The sequence below is a fragment of the Perca fluviatilis genome, chromosome 22 (genome assembly GCF_010015445.1).
Source record: "Perca fluviatilis chromosome 22, GENO_Pfluv_1.0, whole genome shotgun sequence".
Taxonomy (NCBI): Eukaryota; Metazoa; Chordata; class Actinopteri; order Perciformes; family Percidae; genus Perca; species Perca fluviatilis.
In genome coordinates this window covers 26,782,224-26,806,467 of record NC_053133.1, presented here as the reverse complement: position 1 = coordinate 26,806,467, position 24,244 = coordinate 26,782,224, and the positions used below count along the sequence as shown (strand labels likewise).

At 42.7% G+C, this 24,244-nt stretch overlaps 1 protein-coding gene across 1 annotated transcript in view; it reads left to right on the top strand.

Annotated features, from left to right (window-relative positions):
- Positions 1-24,244, top strand: part of LOC120552733 (sodium channel protein type 4 subunit alpha-like) — a 346,898-nt gene that overhangs the window by 99,865 nt on the left and 222,789 nt on the right. Inside the window, exon 7 of the mRNA XM_039790961.1 lies at positions 12,894-12,985. Coding sequence (XP_039646895.1) covers positions 12,894-12,985 — 92 coding nt within the window. The remainder of the gene's footprint in view (positions 1-12,893; positions 12,986-24,244) is intronic.

The window sequence follows — 24,244 nt, the reverse complement described above, 5'->3', positions numbered from 1 at the left end:
ACCCTAACCACAACCTAATTCTAACCCTAATCCTAAAACCAAGTCTTAACCCTCAAACAGCCCTTTAAAGTTGTGGGGTCCAGCATTTTGGCCCCACAAAGCTGTCAGGACCTCAAAAGTATACTGGACTGGTTTTTGGACCACACGAATATAGTTAAACAAGCCCACACACACATATACATGCACACACACACACGCACACACACACACACACACATGAATACAAGTAGGCCTATACACACACACACACACACACACACGGCACATCTACACACACACAAACACACCGGCAAACAACACACAACAGAGAACACATCCACGCCTCCCGCAAAAAGAAAAGATGGAGAAAGCAGCCCTGTCGATGACACCTGACTCCCGTCACACACAGCCTTCCTGAAGGAGACAGAGAGAGAGAGAGAGAGAGAGAGAGAGAGAGAGACACAGAGAGACAGAGAGAGACAGACACAGAGAGAGAGAGACGGAGAGAGAGAGAGAGAGAGAGAGATGAGAGAGAGAGACAGACACAAGAGAGAGAGAGAGAGAGAGAGAGAGAGAGAGAGAGAGAGACAGAGAGAACAGACACAGCGCAGACAGAGAGAGACGGAGAGAGAGAGAGAGAGAGAGAAGAGAGAGACAGAAGAGAGAGAGAGACAGAGAGAGAGCGGAGAGAGAGAGAGAGAGAGAGAGAGAGAGACACAGACACAGAGAGAGGCAGAGAGAGAGAGAGAGAGGCACGAGAGAGAGAGAGACAGAGAGAGAGAGAGAGACACCGACACAGAGAGAGAGCACAGAGAGAGACAGAGAGAGAGAGAGACAGAGAGAGAGAGAGAGAGAGAGACGACAGAGAGAGAGAGAGAGAGAGAGACACACAGAGAGAGAGAGAGAGAGAGAGAGAGAGACAGAGACAGAGAGAGAGAGAGAGAGAGAGAGAGAGAGAGAGAGAGAGAGAGAGAGAGAGACAGAGACAGAGAGAGAGAGAGAGAGAGAGAGAGACAGAGAGAGAGAGAGAGAGAGAGAGAGACACAGAGAGAGAGAGAGAGAGAGAGAGAGAGACAGAGAGAGAGAGAGAGAGAGAGAGACACAGAGAGAGAGAGAGAGAGAGACACAGAGAGACAGAGACAGAGAGAGAGAGAGAGAGAGAGAGAGAGACACACAGAGAGAGAGAGAGAGAGAGAGAGAGAGACAGAGACAGAGAGAGAGAGAGAGAGAGAGAGACAGAGAGAGAGAGAGAGAGAGAGAGACAGAGAGAGACAGACACAGAGAGAGAGAGAGAGACACAGAGAGAGACAGAGAGACAGAGAGAGAGAGAGAGACAGAGAGAGAGAGAGAGAGAGAGTCGTGACCTGTCCACTTGGGTAATTGACTGACTGATGGAAGGACTTTTATTCTGGGCAGCTGTGACACATCAGGCCACGGCGTAAGGTTTTAACGACCAATGGGGACCACTGGATCAGCGCCTCCTGGTTGCTGCTTTAGGTTAAGGTATTTTTCCACCTTTTTGTTGGCTAAGAACTGATTTTTTTTTTTTTAAGGTGTTTTGTAATAGTTCGTCGTTCGCCGAGGCCCGCTAAGGCCATGCCCCACGGACGGGGGGCAAGTCGGCTGCTGTTCGTAAGCGTGTTGTGGAAGTGGAGGGGCGCGGTGCCACTGCACGCACCCACCTGGAGAAATGGCTTTTAGTTAAAGGACAAATTCACCATAAAATCAGCTGTTAAACACACACCTCCAGACACCTGCATTACATCCAGACATCACACACAATCACCAACCCGTTTTGTTCCTAAATGTACTTATTGGCCTTAGCCCGGTTTGTTTGTTAATATTGAATTATAATTCATAATAAATATAAAAAAAAATAAAAAATAAAAAAATATATAAAATTTAAAATTTTAAAATTCTAAAAATTTAAAATTAGCCAATAATAATGTATACTTTATTAATCCCACAAGTGGAAATTACAATGTTAAATATTAATATTCTTCAACGAGAGTTCGACCAGATATTTGATTAACCCTCATTTTGTCTCCAAATGTAATTCTTATTACCCAGCCTCGGTTTGCCTGTTAATATTGAATTATAAATAATTCATAATAAATATAAAAAAATAAAATAAAAATATATAAAAATTTAAAATTCTAAAAATTTAAAATTTAAAAATTTAAATAATAATAATAATGTATACTTTATTAATCCCCACAAGTGGGAAATTACAATGTTAAATATTAATAATCTAATATTATACAATTCACCCCATCTGAGCTTTCATTTTCAAAAGGCAGCATAGGATACCCAGCGCCTCGGCTTACACTTATCACCACACACATAACCCTCATTTTGTCTCCCAAATGTACTTATTGGCCTCCAGCTCGGTTTGCCTGTTAATATTGAATTATAAATAATTCATAATAAATATAAAAAAAATAAAAATAAAAAAAATATATAAAAATTTAAAATTTAAAATTTAAAATTTAAAATTTAAAATTTAAATAATAATAATAATGTATACTTTATTAATCCCACAAGTGGAAATTACAATGTAAAATATTAATAATCTTAATATTATACAATTCAGCCCATCTGAGCTTTCATTTTCTCAAAGGCAGAGCAGGATACCCAGCTCTACAACACGACCACAGACAGACACACAGGCAGGAGACCCACACCACACTGCGGACCTGGACACCACAAGGACTTCAGGCGTGGAGACCCCCAATATACCGGACAGACACCAGCATATGGTCCACCATCCGTGTTCATGTGGATCGCGCTAGCACACACTTCAGATTTAGGTTTTAAAGCTAACTTTGTTTTTCTAATTCAATGCAGGTTAAAGAGTTTCTTTTTTTGACAAAACGTAGGACCACAAAAAAAAAAACTTATATCATCCATCTTTAACCAACCATTAACCACCTTACTTCCTCACTTCATCTAGGTTATGTGATTGTACAACACACTTAATTTAGGTTTTAAAGCGCGAACTTATTTCTAATTCACGAGGTTAAAGAGTTCTTTTGCCATTAAAAACTTAGATGATTCTGCAGTTCCCAGAATCTTCCAGCTTTACTCTGGTCCACTTTCATCCAGGTTCATGTGGATCGTGTACAGACACACTTCAGATTTAGGTTTTTAAAGCGCAACTTTGTTATTTCTAATTCACGAGGTTAAAGAGTTTCCTTTTTGCCATTAAAAAAAAAAAAAAACTTAGATGATTCTGCAGATTTCCTTCAGTTATTAACTGGTTGTTCACACATTGGTGATGAGGCACAGAGAGCGCTCTACAGAGAGCCGCCGGGCGCCTGGAGACAACATAGACACAATGGACGAGGTTTAAGATTTAAGCTGTTCATTTGAGGGTCTTAAATGAAGTAATTGGAGGTTTTTAGCAGTCACTGGAGGTTTAGCCCACAGCACCACACCCACAGACTCAAATTGAGAGAAGGAAGTGGCAATGGATGTATGTGTCCTGACAGCTGCCTGCATGCCGGGGCAAGGGGGTGGCATGTCTACCAGAAGAAAGGCGCGCGCGCTGCTGCTAAGCAGTGGAACGGAGCCCCCTCGCTCATAGCCACACAGGTAGGTGTGACTGTTATACACTTTGGTAGCTTAACTACACTTGATGTGCTGGACCACTAACACACACATGCAGAGTTGCCCCCCTCCATATATAGCCTAGGCTGATGGAGATGAGACCTGGGTAGCCTGCACCATACCTGCCAGGCACAGATCCCTTGGGCTGGAAAGCCTCGTGACTTTCTCTTTCCGGTCCGTAGATTCTTTGACCAAAACGGAAACACCGCAGCAGAGCTAAATAACAAATACCCATGGAAGTACTCCCCAATCTGAGCTCTGTCACTAGCCTCGCGATAACTGCCACCTGCAGCAGCCTACTAATTCAATTCAATTCAATTTTATTTATAGTATCAAATCATAACATAAGTTATCTCGAGACACTTTACAGATAGAGTAGGTCTAGACCACACTCTATAATTTCCAAAACCCCAACAATTACAGTAATTCCATCAAGAGCAAGCATTAGCAGTGGCTATCGCGACAAAAACTCCCTTTTAGGAAGAAACCTCGGCAGACCCAGACTACAGCATATATCTATGCCTACTACAGGTACTGTAGGTGGCAGTTGTCGCAAGGTCAGTGTGTGATGTCAGATGATGAGTGACGCTACGACAGAGACGGTGCGCTGCCAAAACTTATGATGGCTTTACTATGCATTCCCCATAGCAATGCAAGTTGAGAACGGGTGTTTAGCATGGTACGAAAGATTGTTCCAGAGAATAGGAGGACGTTAGACAACAGAACTGGTTGCGCTCTACTCTCTATGTAACATGAACCACTCTGGCCCAGCCCACAAATACACTCCTTCCTAAAACAGTCTTAAAGAATGCAAAGTCTGCAACACATTTGTACAATAACTCACTAAAAGAGTAAAGAAAAGTTATGGGAAATGAAAAGTAAAACTGTAAAAGAAAAGCAATATGAAATGAAAAGAATGTGTGGAATGAAAATAAAATGTAAAGACAAGCAATGTTATAAATTGTAAATGTTTTCAACATTCTGCATCAAGTGGTGATTTTAGCTTTTCTTGTACACCGGTCTTAAAATGTAAGGGATACTGGAGCTTGGTTTGGGGTGGTGGGACTGCTCGAGGTGGGCGCTGGAAAATTTCCCTTATTTTCAAATCCAAAACTTGACAGGTATGTACACGATCCGTTCTGCACATGCGCAAAAATGTTCGTGCATGCGCTGTTGTACGAAGATTTACGACCCTGCACGATCTGTTCCACGCTTCCGGTCGACAGCCAAGCTAACGTTAGTTTAGCTAACAGCTAATTCGGCTAAGCGCTAGCTGAGACAGCATGTAATAACTTTAAAAGACCCTCAAAATAAAACTTGAAAATAAACGTTAACATATATAACAGCTGTTACGTCAGTTCTACTTTACTTGTGCTCATTAAAAATACAATCACTCAACACTTGTCTTTATTGTTATTATGTTACTGTAAAGTCTTAATGTAGCTGTAGCCTGCTTCTCCCATTAAGTTTGACTTAACGTTATTTTAGACTGAATCTAGCTGTCAGCTAGCGCTTAGCCGAATTAGCTGTTAGCTAAACTAACGTTAGCTTCCCGGTGGAGGCTAGCCATTGGCTAGCGTGGAACAGATCGGTCAGGTCGTATCCTCGGTAAAACAGTATTATCTTGCGCATGCGCAGAACGAATCGTGCAAGCCAGACCCACATCAGGATGTTGGTTCTGGGAAATCATTTACAGGACTCAATCCGAGGGGCGGGATAAACGGTAGTCTGTCAAATTCCCTCTGCACGCAATAGGATAGCGCTACAACCAACCAGAGCAGCGCTACAACCAACCAGCAGCAGCAGCAGCAGCAGCAGCAGCCATCTTCTTTGTTTTCAAATAGCAACTCTGTTGTCATTATGTTAAGCCCCGCCCACCTACTCTATACACGATGCGATTGGCCTGACCAGAGTTTGGTTTTTCTAGCTTTGCTAGACTGACCCTGGCTGCATATTACATTTGCTGTCGCTAGAGTGCGTCTAGATTTCTAGGCTACCTTCTCGTCTGTTCGAGAGTTCAAAACTAACTTCCAGAAATCAGCCTGAAGACTCAACACATCAACTGATTTCACTGTCTAAGATTAGATTAGACTTTATTGATCCCAAATTGCAAATTTCAGTGCTACAGACGCAAATATAAAACTCATACTGTAGCACACATACAGAATATACCAAAAAAATTATAATAAATGGGTTAGAATACAAGAACTATTCAAAAAATATACACAGGAAAGAATGTGCAAACGTGTATTGATCTTACGACTCTTCTCCTTATAACCGTTGAACAGGACTCGTGTTGAAATGTCCGTATCGTCACCTTGACTGGCAATAACAAATGCACAGCCCTCTTTAAGTGATAGTGAGAGAAGCATTCTGGGAATTTGAGTCTTTGTGGCAGTTTCTGGGGAACGACGACACGGTTTTCTTTTAGAACACTTTGAATATTCCACCTGCTCCTTCCTTCGTCTCCCATCTGTTTATCAGTCGTTCAGTCACACGCGCAGACGCACACACACACACACACACACACACGCGCAGACAGACGCACACACACACACACACACACACACACACACGCGCAGACACACACACACACGCGCAGACGCGCACACACACACACACACGCACACACGCACAGGGTGGCTGTGTGTCCTTGAACCGTAGGCCGTCCTGCGGTCAGATGGATCTTTAGGAGGACAGGGACACATAAGTCACCTCTACACACACACACACACACACACACACACACACACACACACACACACACACACACACACACACACACACACACATGCAGTCCGCCCCTGACACATCACCCCTCTGTACCCGTGCTTTATTAAAACCAGAGTGACACATACACACACTCTTAATGTCTGATTGATGCCCTCCTCCCCTCCCCTCTTACCGAGTCAGGATTCCCATGGAGACAGAGTCCAACACACACACACACACACACACACACACACACACACACACACACACACACAACACACACCCTGGTCCCGCCCCTGTGTTCCTCATATTGCCAGTCTAACGACATGTTAATGGCTGGCCCATCACCAGACCGCCAGCTCCAGACTCTTCAGCCATTTTCACAGCATCGCATTAGAGGAGGTGCAATATATCATATCTTTTATATCGCCCATCGCCGTGGTAACTTAAAAAACATATGCATCATTAGCATGAATAAGTGAAGACCCTAATGCATTTGACATAGCCTGACGTGGTCATACTCAGATTCTAGTCAGAATGTGACCTCGAATTTTGTGGGCGGGGCTAAGTTCGGCTGGCATCCAGGCTACATTTGACATGCAATGCACATGAATCTGTTTAGTCAGTGAAAATTTGAGGTATTTGTACTGGTTTCATTCCATGCCAAAATACATTTCCTCAAAAAACGCTCCCATAGGTCATTTGTTCAAGCAGCAAAATTCTACTTATTTTTACCTTTTTAGTGGCAGCACTCTCTATTGGTCGTAGTAGATATCATGTGAGCAAAGCAGGAAGTAATAGTGCGTTCCATGTACATCAGACATCTCGGTAAGGGAGAGTAAGGTTCGCTTCAGAACTCAAACCTCCTATGGCGCCATTTTGATGCTACAAAGCGATCACCTCCCGTTAGCATCCCATTGACTGCCATTCATTTTGACGTCACTTTGACAGAGAATAACTTTACATCTGAAGCGTTTAAAGACTCTATTTGTCGGTTGTTTATTTCTAAAGAAACACAACAATGTATAAAAGGCTCCATTACCTTGTACCTCATGTTATGGCTCCGTAGCAGCAGACGTTTTCGTAAAAATAGGCTAACGATTGTGTCACATAGTAGAGGAATTACCGTATAGTACAGGAGAAGCTCACAGGAAGTTTGGACTTCCATTAGCTGTTTAGGTTTAATTACTAATGTTAACTAGCATGTTAGTGATCAGTAATTAGCCTGTGCCTATGTTATCTCCTTACATATACCTACGCTCTCCGTCTCTGTAAGATTGGGAATGATTGAGATTTCTCTCGGCACAGCTACCAGAAGACTTCCAACTTTCAGACAGGTTGCTCACATCACATTTACATTGTCTCTCTCAGTTGGAGGCTGCTCACCGGAAAAGTGACTTCTAATATCCTTCACTGGTCTCCGTCCAGAGCAACCGGATCTGTTGGTCCATTCTTATATATACTGTCTATAGAACTCGGAAGCCAGAGCTGGGAATGACATCACACGATAAGCGTGTTGCTCTCCCAAGCACAGAGCAGGTATTCGTTATCAAGGGTGGCAAGGAGGCTATTTCCCTGTTGCTAGGTAACAACATGCTACGTCATTGGTTGCGCTTTTCGAAAGGTCAGCGGCAACTGGGTCTGCGGCAACAAGTTGAAATAATGTGAATTTGAGCGCAGCGCAACGCGTCAATTCCGAGCAGTGCGCGACGCCAGGGGTAGCGCAGCGCATAGTTGGGCGCCACGCATACACACATACATATGCATACACATATACACATGCATACACACATACATATGCATACACACATACATATGCATACACACACGCATATACACATGCATACACACACGCATACACACATGCATACACACATGCATATACATATGCATACACACATACATATACACATGCATACAGACATGCATACACATGCATACACACACACACGCATACACACATACATATACACATGCATACACACATGCATATACACATGCACACACACATGCATATACACATGCATACACACATGCATATACATGCATACACACATGCATATACACATGCATACACACATGCATATACACATGCATACACACATACATATACACATGCATACACACATGCATATACACATGCATATACACATACATACACACATGCATATACACATGCGCATACGCATACACACATGCATACACACACGCAATACACATGCATATACACATGCATACACACATGCATATACACATGCATACACACATGCATATACACATGCATACACATGCATATACACATGCATACACACATACACATTTCCAGCTACACTATATTACTGGTGTCCATGTTTCATCTGTTAGTTAATTCAAACAGAATAATAACCCATCCAAACTAGACATAATATACAAGCCCAAGAACAATACAGTCAATAGTATAGGCATCATCCCCCAAATAATCAAAACTGGCTAGTGAAACCTCCCCAACATATCTTGAATGAAAAAAATAAACTTTTTAAAACACATCCCAATGTTTTGAATATGCAGAAAGTTTGAACAACACAGCAAAATTAATTCATTAATAATAATATTTACATGGTTAGGGTTAGGGGTATGGGTAGGGATATGGGTATTGGTTAGGGTTAGGGGTTAGACATTTGCACCATAACTTGATGCAGAAAGGGCCCACATTGTTGCATTAAATATTCACCACAATGCAGGTGTTTGCTGCTCAAAATGTCCTGGGGTTTACCCCAAGAATCCACCATTTAGAATATGTTAAATGATTAAACTAACAGACTCGCTAGATAGGTGGAGATCTTAACCCCCACCAATGTTGAACCCAAAGTTGTGCCCTTGACTCCTTCTTCTTCTGTACGTGCTCCATTTAAACACGGAGCACATACAGTCCGGATGAGAGAGAAACCGATGTAACTCATTACCTGACCTCTCCGGTGTGAAGTGTCTCTGCCGTCACTGGTTCTACCAGTGACTCTAAACGTCTGCACCCCCCACTGTAATTCAATCAGCCTGCCAGTCAACGCCGGTGAAATATGAGCCGTAATGGAGGGCCGTTAACAGCTCGGGATCAGATAACTCTATCTAACTGGTGGGGGCCCCAAAATGGCCGCTGTCTCCTGGCGTCCTTCTGGCTCTCTGATTCGCTATAAAGGGCAGAGAAGTGTCACCTTTACAACCTGGCATTTATAAATGGTCTGTTGTTGGAAATATTTAGGGCTTTCTCTTTGGTTCAAGGTTGACTTTAAAGGACAAATCTGGTGCAAAATGAACCTAGGGGTTAATAGAATACGTGTACCGAGCTCGATCGTTCTGTGGGATATGTTTTCATGCTAATCGAATGTGACCAGTTTTTGCGCAGAGCGCTAATTAGCTTATAACGTCTTATAGCTTATATAGTCGTCGGGGGAAAGAGGCTAAAGTAAAAATAAATCACTATTACTTTCCCTCTAACAAGGCTCAAAATAGCACCACACTTCCACGGTAGCACAATGAGGGTCCCTACATGTAAACCGAAGCATTGAGAACTTTATAAGTGTACAGACAGTTTATTAAAAAGATAGTTTAGAAAGACAGTACCGTTCACGTAGACCACACGTGTCAAACTCAAGGCCCGTGGGCCAAATCCGGCCCCTTGCAGATTTAGATCTGGCCCGTATATTAATTTGGGTTCACAATACATTTTGGCCGCGCCAAGTTGTGCGCCAAACCAAAAACACAGGAAAGTGTTTTTTAAAATGCATCAAAGCAGAATTTGGCAGATTGGCTGACTCTGAGACCCCCCAGAAGCAGAGAGAGAGAGAGTTTTCATATGCCGGTTGTTGTTAAAAAAAATAGTTTTTCTTGATTTGCTAAATTCTACGATGGCTAAGGAACTCTTTTTGATGACTTTCGTAGGGCTTCACGTCAACAAAAATGTGACAAAAAGCAGCAAATTTACAAAAATGTCGACCAATGTCTGAGAAAGCCACAAAAAAGTCGCAACAAAAATAACAAAAATTTGGAAAAAAGCTGCCAAAATGTTTAAAAAAAAGTGACATGCAGTAACAAAAGCACGTCAGTAAACTCTATACATGTCTGGCCCTTGGTGTGATTGTCTTTTTCCAGTGTGGCCCTCTGGGAAAATGAGTTTGACACCCCTGACGTATACAGACAGGCGCCATCTTGGGAAAACCGCGCTTGAGCCATGTTACTGGTAACATGGCGTTCGTCGTCACTGGTCACATTCGATTAGCATGAAAACATATCCCAGAGAACGGTCGACTCGGTACGTAGCTCCTATGGCGCCATTTTGATGCTAACAAGCACTCACCCGCCGTTAGCATCCCATTGACTCCCATTCATTTTGGCGTCACTTTGACAGCGAATAACTTTACATCTGAAGCGTTTAAAGACTCTATTTGTCCGTTGTTTATTTCTAAAGAAACACGACAATGTATAAATTATGTATGTGGGCGCAGAGAGCCTATTGTATGCGCTATTAACTCCTAGGGTAATTTTGCGCCGGACTCGTCCTATAATCAGGGTTAGGAATAGGGTTTTTCCGATATTGGTACCTAGTTTTTATATGCACATATTCAACAAGACAATAATACTCCTCTCCAACACAGGATTAAAATAAGGATGTTTATAGAAAACCATCTGTAAAAATGCACTCTCCTGTTTATGCGTATCAATTAAAGGTGCTGTAGGTAAGATTGTGAAGATCCAGGACTTAGCCAAAAATTGTTAACATTGACAACTTCTCAGTCCCTCCCCCCTTTCCGCTAAAGCCCAAAACGGTCAACAAAGGAGAATGAATGCGTGTGCATGAGCAGTGATTGACACGCAGTTAGACACCCCCCCTGGCCCTGATTGGTGCATCTGAACAGTTAGACACCCCCTTGGCCCTGATTGGTGCATCTGAACAGGGAGCTGTGGATTTTTGTAAATCGCATTACAGGCTGTAGGTGGTGCCAGAGGTACCTGCTTCATGTAGTTCTGCTGGAACATAGGGTCAGTTTCAGTAGGGTCAATATGACAGAAACTTAGTTTTATTAGTTTTACCTACTGCATATTTAAGGTTCACAATAAATGTTGGCCCAACTAGTATTTGTCGTTTTTTCCGAAGTTTTTGCCAGTTTCGTCAATGTTCTTTGCTACGTTCTTTTCCACGTTTCTGGCAGTTTTTTGGCGCTTTATTTGGTGCTTGTTTCAACGTTTTTGCCACCTTTTTGAACGTTTTTTCAATATTTTCTTCCCGATGTTTTTGTCACTTTTCCCAGCCTTTGTGGCGCCTTTTTTTAAGAACTTTTATTGCTGACTTTTTTTGGGGCCTTTATGTCGACCAAACTGTAAGAGAGCAGACTATATGAGACATGCAATAATACAGTCAAAGGTATTTGAATTTTTGGATGAAATAAAAGCATGTCAATAATCTAAACATGTCTGGCCCTTGATGTGATTCTTATTTTCCAGTGTGGCCCTTTAGTAAAGTTACTTTTTATTTTTTTAATCACCACAGTATTTTCAGACCTTGTTATGTCTTTCTTCCTCTGTTGTATGTTGACTACCGCCACACTGCCCCCTACAGGCTGTTAACAGAGTTTATCAAAGTAGGGAACCTGCAGGCGCTGCGAACCTTTAGAGTGCTGAGAGCCCTGAAAACTATCTCAGTCATCCCAGGTAAGGCCTCACCACCACCAGGGGGCAACACGGAACAGAAATCCACCCCCTCCCCATCCCAAACGCTCGTCATCGTTAACGTCGTCGTGAACATCCTCTCTTGTTCGTCCCATGTCTGCCGTGTCCCGCCCACTTCCCATTCTCCGCCCAATCAGGAGTCACTTGTGTAATCACCCGATCTGAACTGACGACACAGTGAAGAAGGAAAAGTCACAGAAAAGCTGAACACACGATGCACAAACTGGAGATTTTTGATTTGACACACACAGTTAAAGGGATACTCCACCGTTTGTTGAAATAGTTCTTATCACGGTCTCCCCTAGCTGTAGATAGGTGGGCCAACGCATTTTTTGTCTCAGTGCAAGTAATTAGGTTGTTTTTTTGTCTTTTGTTGGCTCACTTTTACTCACAACATGCTAACCGGCAACATAGGATTCCATTCACTATGCTAAGCTAACTAGCGGCGGCGCTGCCGGTTTTGCACCTGACTAAAACAATGCGTGCACAAAAAATGTGTTGGCCCACCTATCTACAGCTAGGGGAGACCGGGATAAGCCCTATTTCAACAAACGGTGGCGTATTCCTTTAACAATATAGAGAGGGAAGTGGTTTGCAGTTGAACTTGAAGTTAATTGCAGCCCAAAATTTGTCACTAAACTAAAGAAATAAGTTGCCCAGATTGTCTTCTTCAGAATCTGAAGCTGAGTTTGTCTCCAGTTTATGTCCGTTTGAGCAACTTTTGACCGCCTGACTTTCCCGTCTTAGAAGTCAATGTCTCTGTCTCTGTCTCTACTGTAGCTCTCTCTCTCTCTTTGTATTCTGTCCCTCTGTGTCGGCTCGTTGTTGCTCAGTGTGGTCATACCCTTCTGTGTGTGTCTGTTCTTGTGCTTCTGTCTCCCGGCTTGTTGCAGATATGTCACTGAGTTTGTGGACCTGGGTAATGTGTCAGCCTTAAGGACGTTCAGGGTGCTGCGAGCGCTCAAAACCATCTCTGTCATCCCAGGTGAGGAAGCGAGACGCCAGGGGAGTGAATAGCAAAATGCACCCCCGAGCCTGCTGGGAGAACTGAAATCAGTGGCTGTGTTTGAAATCTCATCCTGCATATTACCTACAGAATAAATCTGATCTGATCTGATAAAGTGCACGTAGGTAGTATGCAGAAAGAGGCGCTGAAATCTTCCTTATAATTGGTTGTGAGCGAACATCAGAGGCTTAGCAGACAGCGACAAAATAACGCTTGGCGGTGAGCCATGAGTTAAAATGGCTTTTAATGCCTAATAAAGGGCTCCCTTTTTAATTTAAATTAATGCTAAATTCACATCTATAACTGAGTTTTTGTTACAATGATAAAAGTTAGCAGTAATTAAAAATATACAGCGGTTAATCCGCAAACAAATCGGACATCATCAAAGTTTTAACAGCATCAAAAAACATAGATTAGGATCCTTTATGATCCTCTATTATATCCGACTTAATCCTTGTTTCAAATAGTAAGTAAATAAATTAGTAAAATGTATTTATGAAGCGCTTTTCACTGATAACATGTTTGCAACGTGCTTTAAAACTACGTAAAAAACATACATAATGCATATTAAAAATATGATATAAAAAAAAAAAAAAAAAAATAAAAAAAAAAAAAAAAAAAATTTTTTTAAAAAATTTTAATTTTCATCATAAAATAAAATTGCATAAATATCATATAGCATATTCCATCGGATTTTTTAAGAAAACATGGCGCATAATCAAGGATTTTTGCCCCGCAACAATCAAAAAAAAAACTCCCCATTTTTCTGGAAGGACTGTATAGATTGTAATACAGTGTCAACAATGCAACTTCAGTATAAGAAATAAAAATTTTTTTAAAGAAAGGCAACATCAAAAAGAAAGGTCTTCAGCCTTGATTTAAAAGAGCTGCAGTTTTCCGAGAGTTCGTTCCAGATATGTGGAGCCTAAAAACCGAACGCTGCTTCTCCCTGTTTAGTTCTGACTCTAACACAAATATTATTTGAAGATGTGGATCCAAATCGCTCTAAGTCGCTGGCTATTCCTCTGTATGTTTCCACTGTGCATGTTAGCATGCAGCGCTAACGGGGTTATCTTTATTCCACTAGCGTGGCCGTTTGTAGTCTGATACATGTCATAACTTTAACACAGTGGTAGCAACTTGTTCGAAAGCATGTCGTAAACTGCACCCTCGAATTTATTTAATCACGCTAGTCATTCATTAGTTTACAGACGATTCGCAAATTGAAAGTGTGTCTGTTTCTAAAGAATGAACTGAACCCCCCCAAAAAAAGTGCTTTCAAGTCATAAAACGGCATAAAAAGAAACTGGTTGTGATTATACGATTTGCCGATGACAGTCAACTTGTCTGCACCCTTTGTGTTCTCACTGTGTTTTGGTCCTGCTGTTTTTACCGTATGCTCGTGTTTCTGTGTGTGTGTGTGTTTATCTGAATGTTACCGTGGAGTTTGTTTCGGGTCATGTGGCAGTCACACATTTTTAGAAAAACTTAACCCTTGTGGTGTCTTCCCCCCTCAACCATGAACTGAACTTCTTGTCCTTCTAGGTCAAAATTTTAAAAGTTTTTGGAGCTTTTTTCTATGCTTTAGGTGCTTTTTTACATTTTTTTTATCTCTTTTTTTCAATGATTTTTTTTATGCATCGTCAATACACCTAATTTATTTGACATTATACCTAATTTTTTAGTTAAAAAAAGCAGTAATTATGAGTTCAGAGGATGTTGAGTGGATCACAGACTGGTATCAGTCAGTAATGGCGTTTTTCCATCACATGGTACCTGCTCGACTCTACTCGCTACTCTACTTTTTTTGGTTTTCCATTACGAAAAAAAGTCCCCTGGTACCTGCCAACAGGTACTTTATGTAGTACCACCTCAGTCGAGGTTCCAAGCGAGCTGAGGCGATACCAAAAGGTGACCTGAAAACCTGCAGACTCCTGATTGGTCGGATAGAATCGTCACTAATCGCTGCGTCGTCATTGCTAACAAACCCGCCATTTTTAAATAGTTTAGCCAGTGGTGGGTTTTTTGCTGCCTCCAGCTTCATTTGAAACTAAATGCGTCTTCTGGCAAACAGCCACATGCCGAGAGTCAAAAACACAACACACCTTCCACGTTCTGTGTGTGTGTGTCGCGTTACCGTACGTACAACACACGATTGAAGAAAAAGCACAAGCAGCCACTGCACGGCCAACACACTGACACTAGAAACCTTTTATTAATTACACCTATAAGGACAGAATTTGTATTGTTTGTTGGTCGCAGCGGTGTCTGTTAGCAGTTAGCTCGCTCGTTAGTCGCTGAACCGCAGCAGAATGCAGGCAGAGCGAGCAGCCGACCAGCTGTTAGTCCGTGCAGGACTTCACCGTGAGAGGACTGGTTAGAGACCATGTGACTGTTTAGAGACCATGTGACTGTTTAGAGACCATGTGACTGTTTTAGAGACCATGTGACTGTTTAGAGACCATGTGACTGTTTAGAGACCATGTGACTGTTTAGAGACCATGTGACTGTTTAGAGACCATGTGACTGTTTAGAGACCATGTGACTGGTTAGAGACCATGTGACTGTTTAGAGACCATGTGACCGGTTAGAGACCATGTGACTGTTTAGAGACCATGTGACTGGTTAGAGACCATGTGACTGTTTAGAGACCATGTGACTGGTTAGAGACCATGTGACTGTTTAGAGACCATGTGACTGTTTAGAGACCATGTGACTGTTTTAGAGACCATGTGACTCGTTAGAGACCATGTGACTGGTTAGAGACCATGTGACTGTTTAGAGACCATGTGACTGTTTAGAGACCATGTGACTGTTTTAGAGACCATGTGACTCGTTAGAGACCATAGGCTCGTTCAAGATGAAGTGCGCCTCGCCTGTAAAGTAGACGAGAGCAGGCGGCAGCAGCAGGGGGCGGTGACAAAAGTCCGCTCTCAAGTCGGACAGTTTTCCAGCTGATTCCAGCAGCTGACAGCAGCCTTCAGGCTGAACAGGAAGTGACAGAAACACGGTGGTCCGATTCCGATTTAATAAAATGTTATCAGACCCCTATATCAGCTCCTACACAGTCTCCAGTTGTTTTTATTATGACATAGTAGCTGTCAGAATTCTCTACATGCGATCTGTTGCTGATTTTAATAAACAACAGACTGTAGATGATCCGTAACCTGAACAGATTTAGTCTCTCTGACTTTTAAACACAACTATCAGCCACACAACATGTGTTCTGTACAGAATAAGCCTTTAAATCAGACAAATAGCAGTTAAAATCCCTCCGATTCAAAATCAATGAAAAGTTTATATAAAACGTTGTCATGTTGAGTCGATTCTGAACCAATCAGCTGTTCGATCAGCTGAGAGACCGGGCGTTTCCCAGCATGCCCGGTGGGTCGCCCGCGCTTCGGCTCTTGCAGTTGGTGAAAAGCAACTGCGCTACCTGCGTCTCAGAACTGCGGCCGCCTTGGTCTCGTGAGATTATCGTTGCCCACGTGTGCATGACGTCAGAGCAAGTCGGGATCAAGTCGGACACAAATCTAACCGGCATGCAACGGGCGGCGATCGCCGGTGATCGATTCTGCGCAGATCTGGCTCATCTTGAACGAGCCTCATGTGACTGTTTTAGAGACCATGTGACTCGTTAGAGACCATGTGACTGTTTAGAGACCATGTGACCGTTTAGAGACCATGTGACTGTTTTAGAGACCATGTGACTGTTTAGAGACCATGTGACTGTTTAGAGACCATGTGACCGTTTAGAGACCATGTGACTGTTTTAGAGACCATGTGACTGTTTAGAGACCATGTGACTGGTTAGAGACCATGTGACTGGTTAGAGACCATGTGACTGTTTAGAGACCATGTGACCGGTTAGAGACCATGTGACTGGTTAGAGACCATGTGACTGGTTAGAGACCATGTGACTGGTTAGAGACCATATGACCGTTTAGAGACCATGTGACTGTTTTAGAGACCATGTGACTGGTTAGAGACCATGTGACCGGTTAGAGACCATGTGACTGGTTAGAGACCATGTGACCGGTTAGAGACCATGTGACTGGTTAGAGACCATGTGACTGGTTAGAGACCATGTGACTGGTTAGAGACCATATGACCGTTTAGAGACCATGTGACTGTTTAGAGACCATGTGACTGTTTAGAGACCATGTGACCGGTTAGAGACCATGTGACTGGTTAGAGACCATGTGACTGGTTAGAGACCATGTGACTGGTTAGAGACCATATGACCGTTTAGAGACCATGTGACTGTTTTAGAGACCATGTGACTGGTTAGAGACCATGTGACTGTTTTAGAGACCATGTGACTGTTTAGAGACCATGTGACTGTTTAGAGACCATGTGACCGGTTAGAGACCATGTGACTGTTTAGAGACCATGTGACTGTTTAGAGACCATGTGACCGGTTAGAGACCATGTGACTGTTTTAGAGACCATGTGACTGTTTAGAGACCATGTGACTGGTTAGAGACCATGTGACTGTTTAGAGACCATGTGACTGTTTAGAGACCATGTGACTGGTTAGAGACCATGTGACTGGTTAGAGACCATGTGACCGTTTAGAGACCATGTGACTGTTTAGAGACCATGTGACTGGTTAGAGACCATGTGACTGGTTAGAGACCATGTGACTGTTTAGAGACCATGTGACCGTTTAGAGACCATGTGACTGTTTAGAGACCATGTGACTGGTTAGAGACCATGTGACTGGTTAGAGACCATGTGACTGTTTAGAGACCATGTGACTGTTTAGAGACCATGTGACCGTTTAGAGACCATGTGACTGGTTAGAGACTATGTGACTGGTTAGAGACCATGTGACTGGTTAGAGACCATGTGACTGTTTAGAGACCATGTGACTGTTTAGAGACCATGTGACTGGTTAGAGACCATGTGACTGGTTAGAGACCATGTGACTGGTTAGAGACCATGTGACTGTTTAGAGACCATGTGACTGTTTAGAGACCATGTGACCGGCAGGTAACGTTAACTGGTCCCTATACGCAAACAACCTCACATCATAGATGATAGGGGAACCCAGCAACGGCGATTATGAGATTTTCCTCCATTTTCATGGAACTAATGTCTTGGTAGGAACCAAAGTTTACATCGTATGTTTCTCTGGGATCAGCCAGCGCAAAGGACGTCTATATTCCGATTGGTTGCTGGTCGTTTCCCGCTGAACCGCGTCATAGCTCATTACCATAAAGTTGACCAAAGTTCAACTTTCTGATTGACGCTCTGGACGCCCAAAACGCAACGCCGACAGATTTGCCGCTCCTTGCAGCTGAGAGAAGCTTCCATTGAAAACGACTTCCGGTATCTTTAGAAGCTCAAGTCGGCGGCCGTGTGTACGTACAGTAAGGTCACGGCAGTTTCCTGCGGCGTCGCTATGACGACCAGCCACGGTCGCCTCACGCATGAGACGATACTAAATCTGCAACGGAAAAAAGAAGACGGGGCACCGTGGAGTCGAGCAGGCACCATGTGATGGAAAAACACCATAAGTTTAGTCACGGTTTTGAACATTTTTTTTTCGAATGCTTTAAAATTGTATTAAACGCTGAAAACTCAGTGAAAGTATTCATTTATTTTAGCCTGAGAAGAACGTCGTGTTTCCGAACATCCAACGTACATCCATGTTGCATTTTAGGCAATTTGGCGGAATATTTCGGATATAAAAAAAAAAAACTTTGAAAACGAGGACAACACAAGGGTTAAAGCTGCTGTCAGATGAAAACAAAGTAACAGGATACAACTTTTACAGAGATTTTCGCCTCACGGCAGAGTTATATTTCTATTTCTATTGGCTGTAAAATGACTTTTCAGTTATATAATTTACTTGTGATTTATTTCAGGTGCAGGTGCATAAAGATGGCCGCCCTTTAGTTTGGCTCCATAACCTGTCTCGTATTTTTAAAGTTAGCTTTAAAACAAAACAAAAGGGTAAAAAAACAAAAAGTATGTTTTAGATTTTTATTCACAGTTAAAAAAATTAGTGAATTTGCTGAATTGTTGCTTTGACTCTATACGAGCTTGGGGCTGAAATATTTAGGTTTATGCATATTGGAAAGAAGTAAGGAGATTGGATTATGATTGAAGTTGAGGCGGCAGCCATCTTTATGGTCCCTGATCCATTGGTACTCACTTCTTTAGGCTCTCTACGGTCCCAGGAAAGGTTTTCTATCGAACGGTGTTAAAGAAGTAACCTGATGCGCCAGATTGTTTGTTACACAGAACTATCAGAAATACCCTCGCTGGAAACTGTTCGGTAAAGGGAAGACACTTTGCAGGTGATTCGATGAAGCGTGTCTCCGTCACCGTCTATTACAAGTAGGGATGCACCGAATCCAGATTTTTGGGGTTCTGCCGAATACCGAATCCACTGGTTAAGATTCTGTCTAATCCGAAACCGAATACCGAATCCATCGTCTGGTTAACACCAGTTTTTAGCAGTGACTGTCCTTCCTTTGCCGTACCTGAAGTTGCTGCATTTTGGCTGCTGTCTGGAGATTCCTTCGTGCTCAACTCGTATTCTTTCAGATGTTTCATACCGAATGTTGTAACAGCGGCCATGTTGTGTATAGTTTAGGGTCCTCGCCACCACCAGACCAATCATCATTGAACAGATTGAACATGTAGCTGGACTTGAATGGCCTTCTTTTGACTGAAAGTACTGCCAAACAACAACTGTTTCTGCTCACCAGTTCCATGTCCACTTTCTCACAGCCTGCTGCATTGAACGCTCCACCTTTACGTAAACACCTTCCCGTAATCAACGGCGCCGTCATTACTGCGACCAGCGTAGCGCGCGTAGTGCAAGCTTAGGGTTCGGTTCGGTGGGAAAATCCTAAGGTTCGGAAGAAACCGAACCCCCATCAAAAAGCCCAATATTCAGCCGAATCCGAAGCCAAATCCTGGATTCGGTACATCCCTGATTACAAGCTAACTTCAACCAATCAGATCGACGAACCACAGTTGGTAAATCAAACTCTTACAGAAGCCAGTGAAGAGAAGAGTGAAAAACAGCTTTCGAAAAAAAGCCTTCAGTGCCCTTCTTTTGCTATTCTGTCGATGTAGAAAACACTACCAAGTTCTGATGTACAGTAACTGATGCCATTGCAGTATCTACGCTACAGAAGGCTTATAAAACATCCCAAAAGCTTTTTTTTTTAAACTCCCTGTGCAGCATTATCCAATAATCTTGTTTCCAAACAAAGCTTTATTAACATGAGTTCACAACAAAAATATGTGTTTCCTTTTTGCAGGCCTTTTGTTCGACCTCCATAGAATTCTGTTTGCGCTGACATGCTTTCATTTATCATGCGCTTTGTTTTGCATTTGACGGAAAACCTTTTCTGGCACCGTAGAGAGCCTCGGGAGGTATAGACAATTGAGACTGTTTTTTTTTTGGTGAACTGTTCCTTTAAAGTATTCATTCTAAAGGCTCTTGACACACCAACCCAATGGCCGACCTTCGGCAGTTAAGGCAGCACGGTTAGCTCAGTGGTTAGCTCAGTGGTTAGCTCAGTGGTTAGCTCAGTGGTTAGCACTTATGCTGCCTCACAGCAAGAAGGTTCTGGGTTGTGGTTTCTTCCCACCACAAAGACATGCATGCTGGGTAACTAAGACTACAGTTGAAAATTAGCCGACTGGCTAACGTGGCATCATGACTTTGCGTAAACATACACGCCACTTTCCTAAAGCCAAATGGCGTGTTATCTGAACGCATTTTCAGCTATTCACGTGTATGTCTACGCTGTATACAGCGGACGTAAACAAACACACCACGTGGCGTCGCCACATGATGTACTATCGTGAGAATGTGACGTACTATCGTGACGTACTATCGTGAGAACGTGACGTACTATCGTGAGAATGTGACGTACTATCGTGAGAACTATCGTGAGAACGTGACGTACTATCGTGAGAACGTGACGTACTATCGTGAGAACGTGACGTACTATCGTGAGAACGTGACGTACTATCGTGAGAACGTGACGTACTATCGTGAGAACGTGACATACTATCGTGAGAACTATCGTGAGAACGTGACGTACTATCGTGAGAACTATCGTGAGAACGGGACGTACTATCGTGAGAACTATCGTGAGAACGTGACGTACTATCGTGAGAACTTGACGTACTATCATGAGAACTATCGTGAGAATGGGACGTACTATCGTGATAACTATTGTGAGAACGTGACGTACTATCGTGAGAACGGGACGTACTATCGTGAGAACGTGACGTACTGTCGTGAGAACGGGACGTACTATCGTGAGAACGTGACGTACTGTCGTGAGAACGTGACGTACTATCATGAGAACTATCGTGAGAATGTGACGTACTATCATGAGAACTATCGTGAGAATGTGACGTACTATCATGAGGACTATCGTGAGAATGGGACGTACTATCGTGATAACTATCGTGAGAACGGGACATACTATCGTGAGAACGGGACGTACTATCGTGAGAACGGGACGTACTATCGTGAGAACATGACGTACTATCGTGAGAACGTGACGTACTATCGTGAGAACTATCGTGAGAACTATCGTGAGAACGTGACGTACTATCGTGAGAACATGACGTAATATCGTGAGAACATGAGTACTATGTTGAGATATGTGTGAAGGACGTACATGTGAGAACTATCGTGAGAACGTGAGTATTATCGTGGAAACGTGACGTATATCGTGCTATCGTGAAATGGTATCATCGTTGAGAACTTCGTGGAGAACATAGCATCTATGAACTATGTGAGAAGGAGTATTATGTGGAGAAATGGTACTATCGTGAGAACTTCTAAATGTGAGAACATACGTACTATCGTGGAGAACATACTATATGTGGAAGACGTACTATCGTGAGAACGTGACGTACTATCGTGAGAACTATCGTGAGAATGTGACGTACTATCGTGAGAACTATCGTGAGAACTTGACGTACTATCGTGAGAACATGAGCATCGAGAACTATCGTGGAGAAATGACGTATTCATCGTGAGAACATGACGTACTATCGTAGTATATGTTGAGAACTATGATTGATATGAGTACTATGTGAGAACATGACGTACTATCTCGTTGAGAACTATCGTGAGAACTATCGTGAGAACATGACGTACTATCGTGAGAACATGACGTACTATCGTGAGAACGTGACGTACTATCGTGAGAACGTGATGTACTATCGTGAGAACTATCGTGAGAACTTGACGTACTATCGTGAGAACATGACGTACTATCGTGAGAACATGACGTACTATCGTGAGAACTATCGTGAGAACGTGACGTACTATCGTGAGAACTATCGTGAGAACATGACTTACTATCGTGAGAACTATCGTGAGAACTATCGTGAGAACGTGACGTAGTATCGTGAGAACTATCGTGAGAACTATCGTGAGAACGTGACGTACTATCGTGAGAACTATCGTGAGAACGTGACTTACTATCGCGAGAAAGACAAAAAAAGACCCAAAAAAATGGTTGGGTTTAGGAAAAGAAGACAGGGAAATGCTTTAGTAACACAAAAAAATTACAAAAACACGGAAATTAACGACAGAAACACAATAAACTGCTGGGTTTAGGAAAGAAACATTGGGGGGGGACGCTTAAAAAACAATAAAAGGCTGAAAATCCCACATGTGGCCATTTTTTAAAATTGTTTTTTAAGCCTTCGCCAATGTCTCCTGGGTGAAAGTCCTGTTTTACCCATCTGCCCCCCAACCAACCTCCTTATGTGGACCTACGTCTCTTTATACTACTCGCTATGGCGAAAATTCACTCGTAATTAGGGTTGGGTACCGAAACTCGGTGCCAGTAAGGAACTGGTGCCGACGTAAACGGTAGTAACGAGACCGAATAAGAACGAAAGTTTCGGTGCCTCATTTCGGTGCTTGACTTTACACTACACCTGACAGCATGTAACGTTAGCCTACCTTTAGCTAGCAGCTGGATTAAACACCGGTAAAATGCTGACAGCTAACGTTAAACAGTGTAAAGTGTGACTGTATTTCACTGTGGAGGACTTCAACAGCGGGATGTAACAGTCTGCTCTGCAGCGCAGCAGCTGCTGCCATTCATAGATATACAGTAGTAGTACTAGTAGTACTATGTTTATATGGTCGGAATTAAACAACACAGACGGTGCGTTCACTTGCAGCTGCCGTCGTCGGAATTAAACAACACAGACGGTGCGTTCACTCGCAGCTGCCATTGTCGGAATTAAACAACACAGACGGTGCGTTCACTTAAAACAGGTAGCCTCGTGGTGCATTCACAGTAATTGTAAAATACCCTTTTCCCTTCTGGGGTTCAACAGCAATATACTGGTGAAATAAGTTATTGTTATAGTTATAGTTATTACATTATTATTAAATCTTTAATTTTGACCATGGCCTTAGCAATAAACAAGTCACTGACTGTTGTTTACTACCCTTATTTTTTTACTTCTTCTTTTTTTTTTACTTTATTGAAAAGTACCGGTTCAGGCACCGTTTAGGCACCGGCACCGTTTTAAAAGTATCGATTTAGCACCGGAATCGAAAAAAAACCAAACGATACCCAACCCTACTCGTAATGTAGGATCAACACGCAAAAAAGCGATTATGCGTCTTGATAAAACGCCAAAATGGCATACGAATTGGCGTGTCGTACATACGCCACTTCATGAGATCAGTCTGGACTGGCTAACACTGGCGCATTTACAGAAATGTTCGTTAATGTGCATTGTCCTAATCAAATAAATAAAACGGATGGAAAGGCAGTCAGACTGATTCACCTCCTCCCCGAATTGGTCCAAAAACACATCGAAGCGACGCCAACTTGAGCGTACGTTCTGCGCTAATACGTCTCCATAAACAGCAGGCGGCGCTAATCTGTATTGCTGCCCACAAAATGATAACTGGCAGCTGATTGGACGAACGTGTTAAGTGGGTCTGGCTGCTCCTGGATTTTACAACGTGGCATAATGGGCGGCTCGTTCAGGATTACGATCTCATATTTTACGAAGATAGTTCACCGAAACGTGTTTCTGAAAACATTTTAAGAGAGAAATAGGCCGTGCAGTTACTGAATCTGTCAGTTTAACAGATTTTCATCAGATTTTTAGAGACTCTAGTCACGCTCATCATTTCCGGGTTAGCACCAATCAGATTGGTCCTTGAGTCCGACTGCCCACTGGCCGATTCAACAAGTCAAATCGGCCCAAATT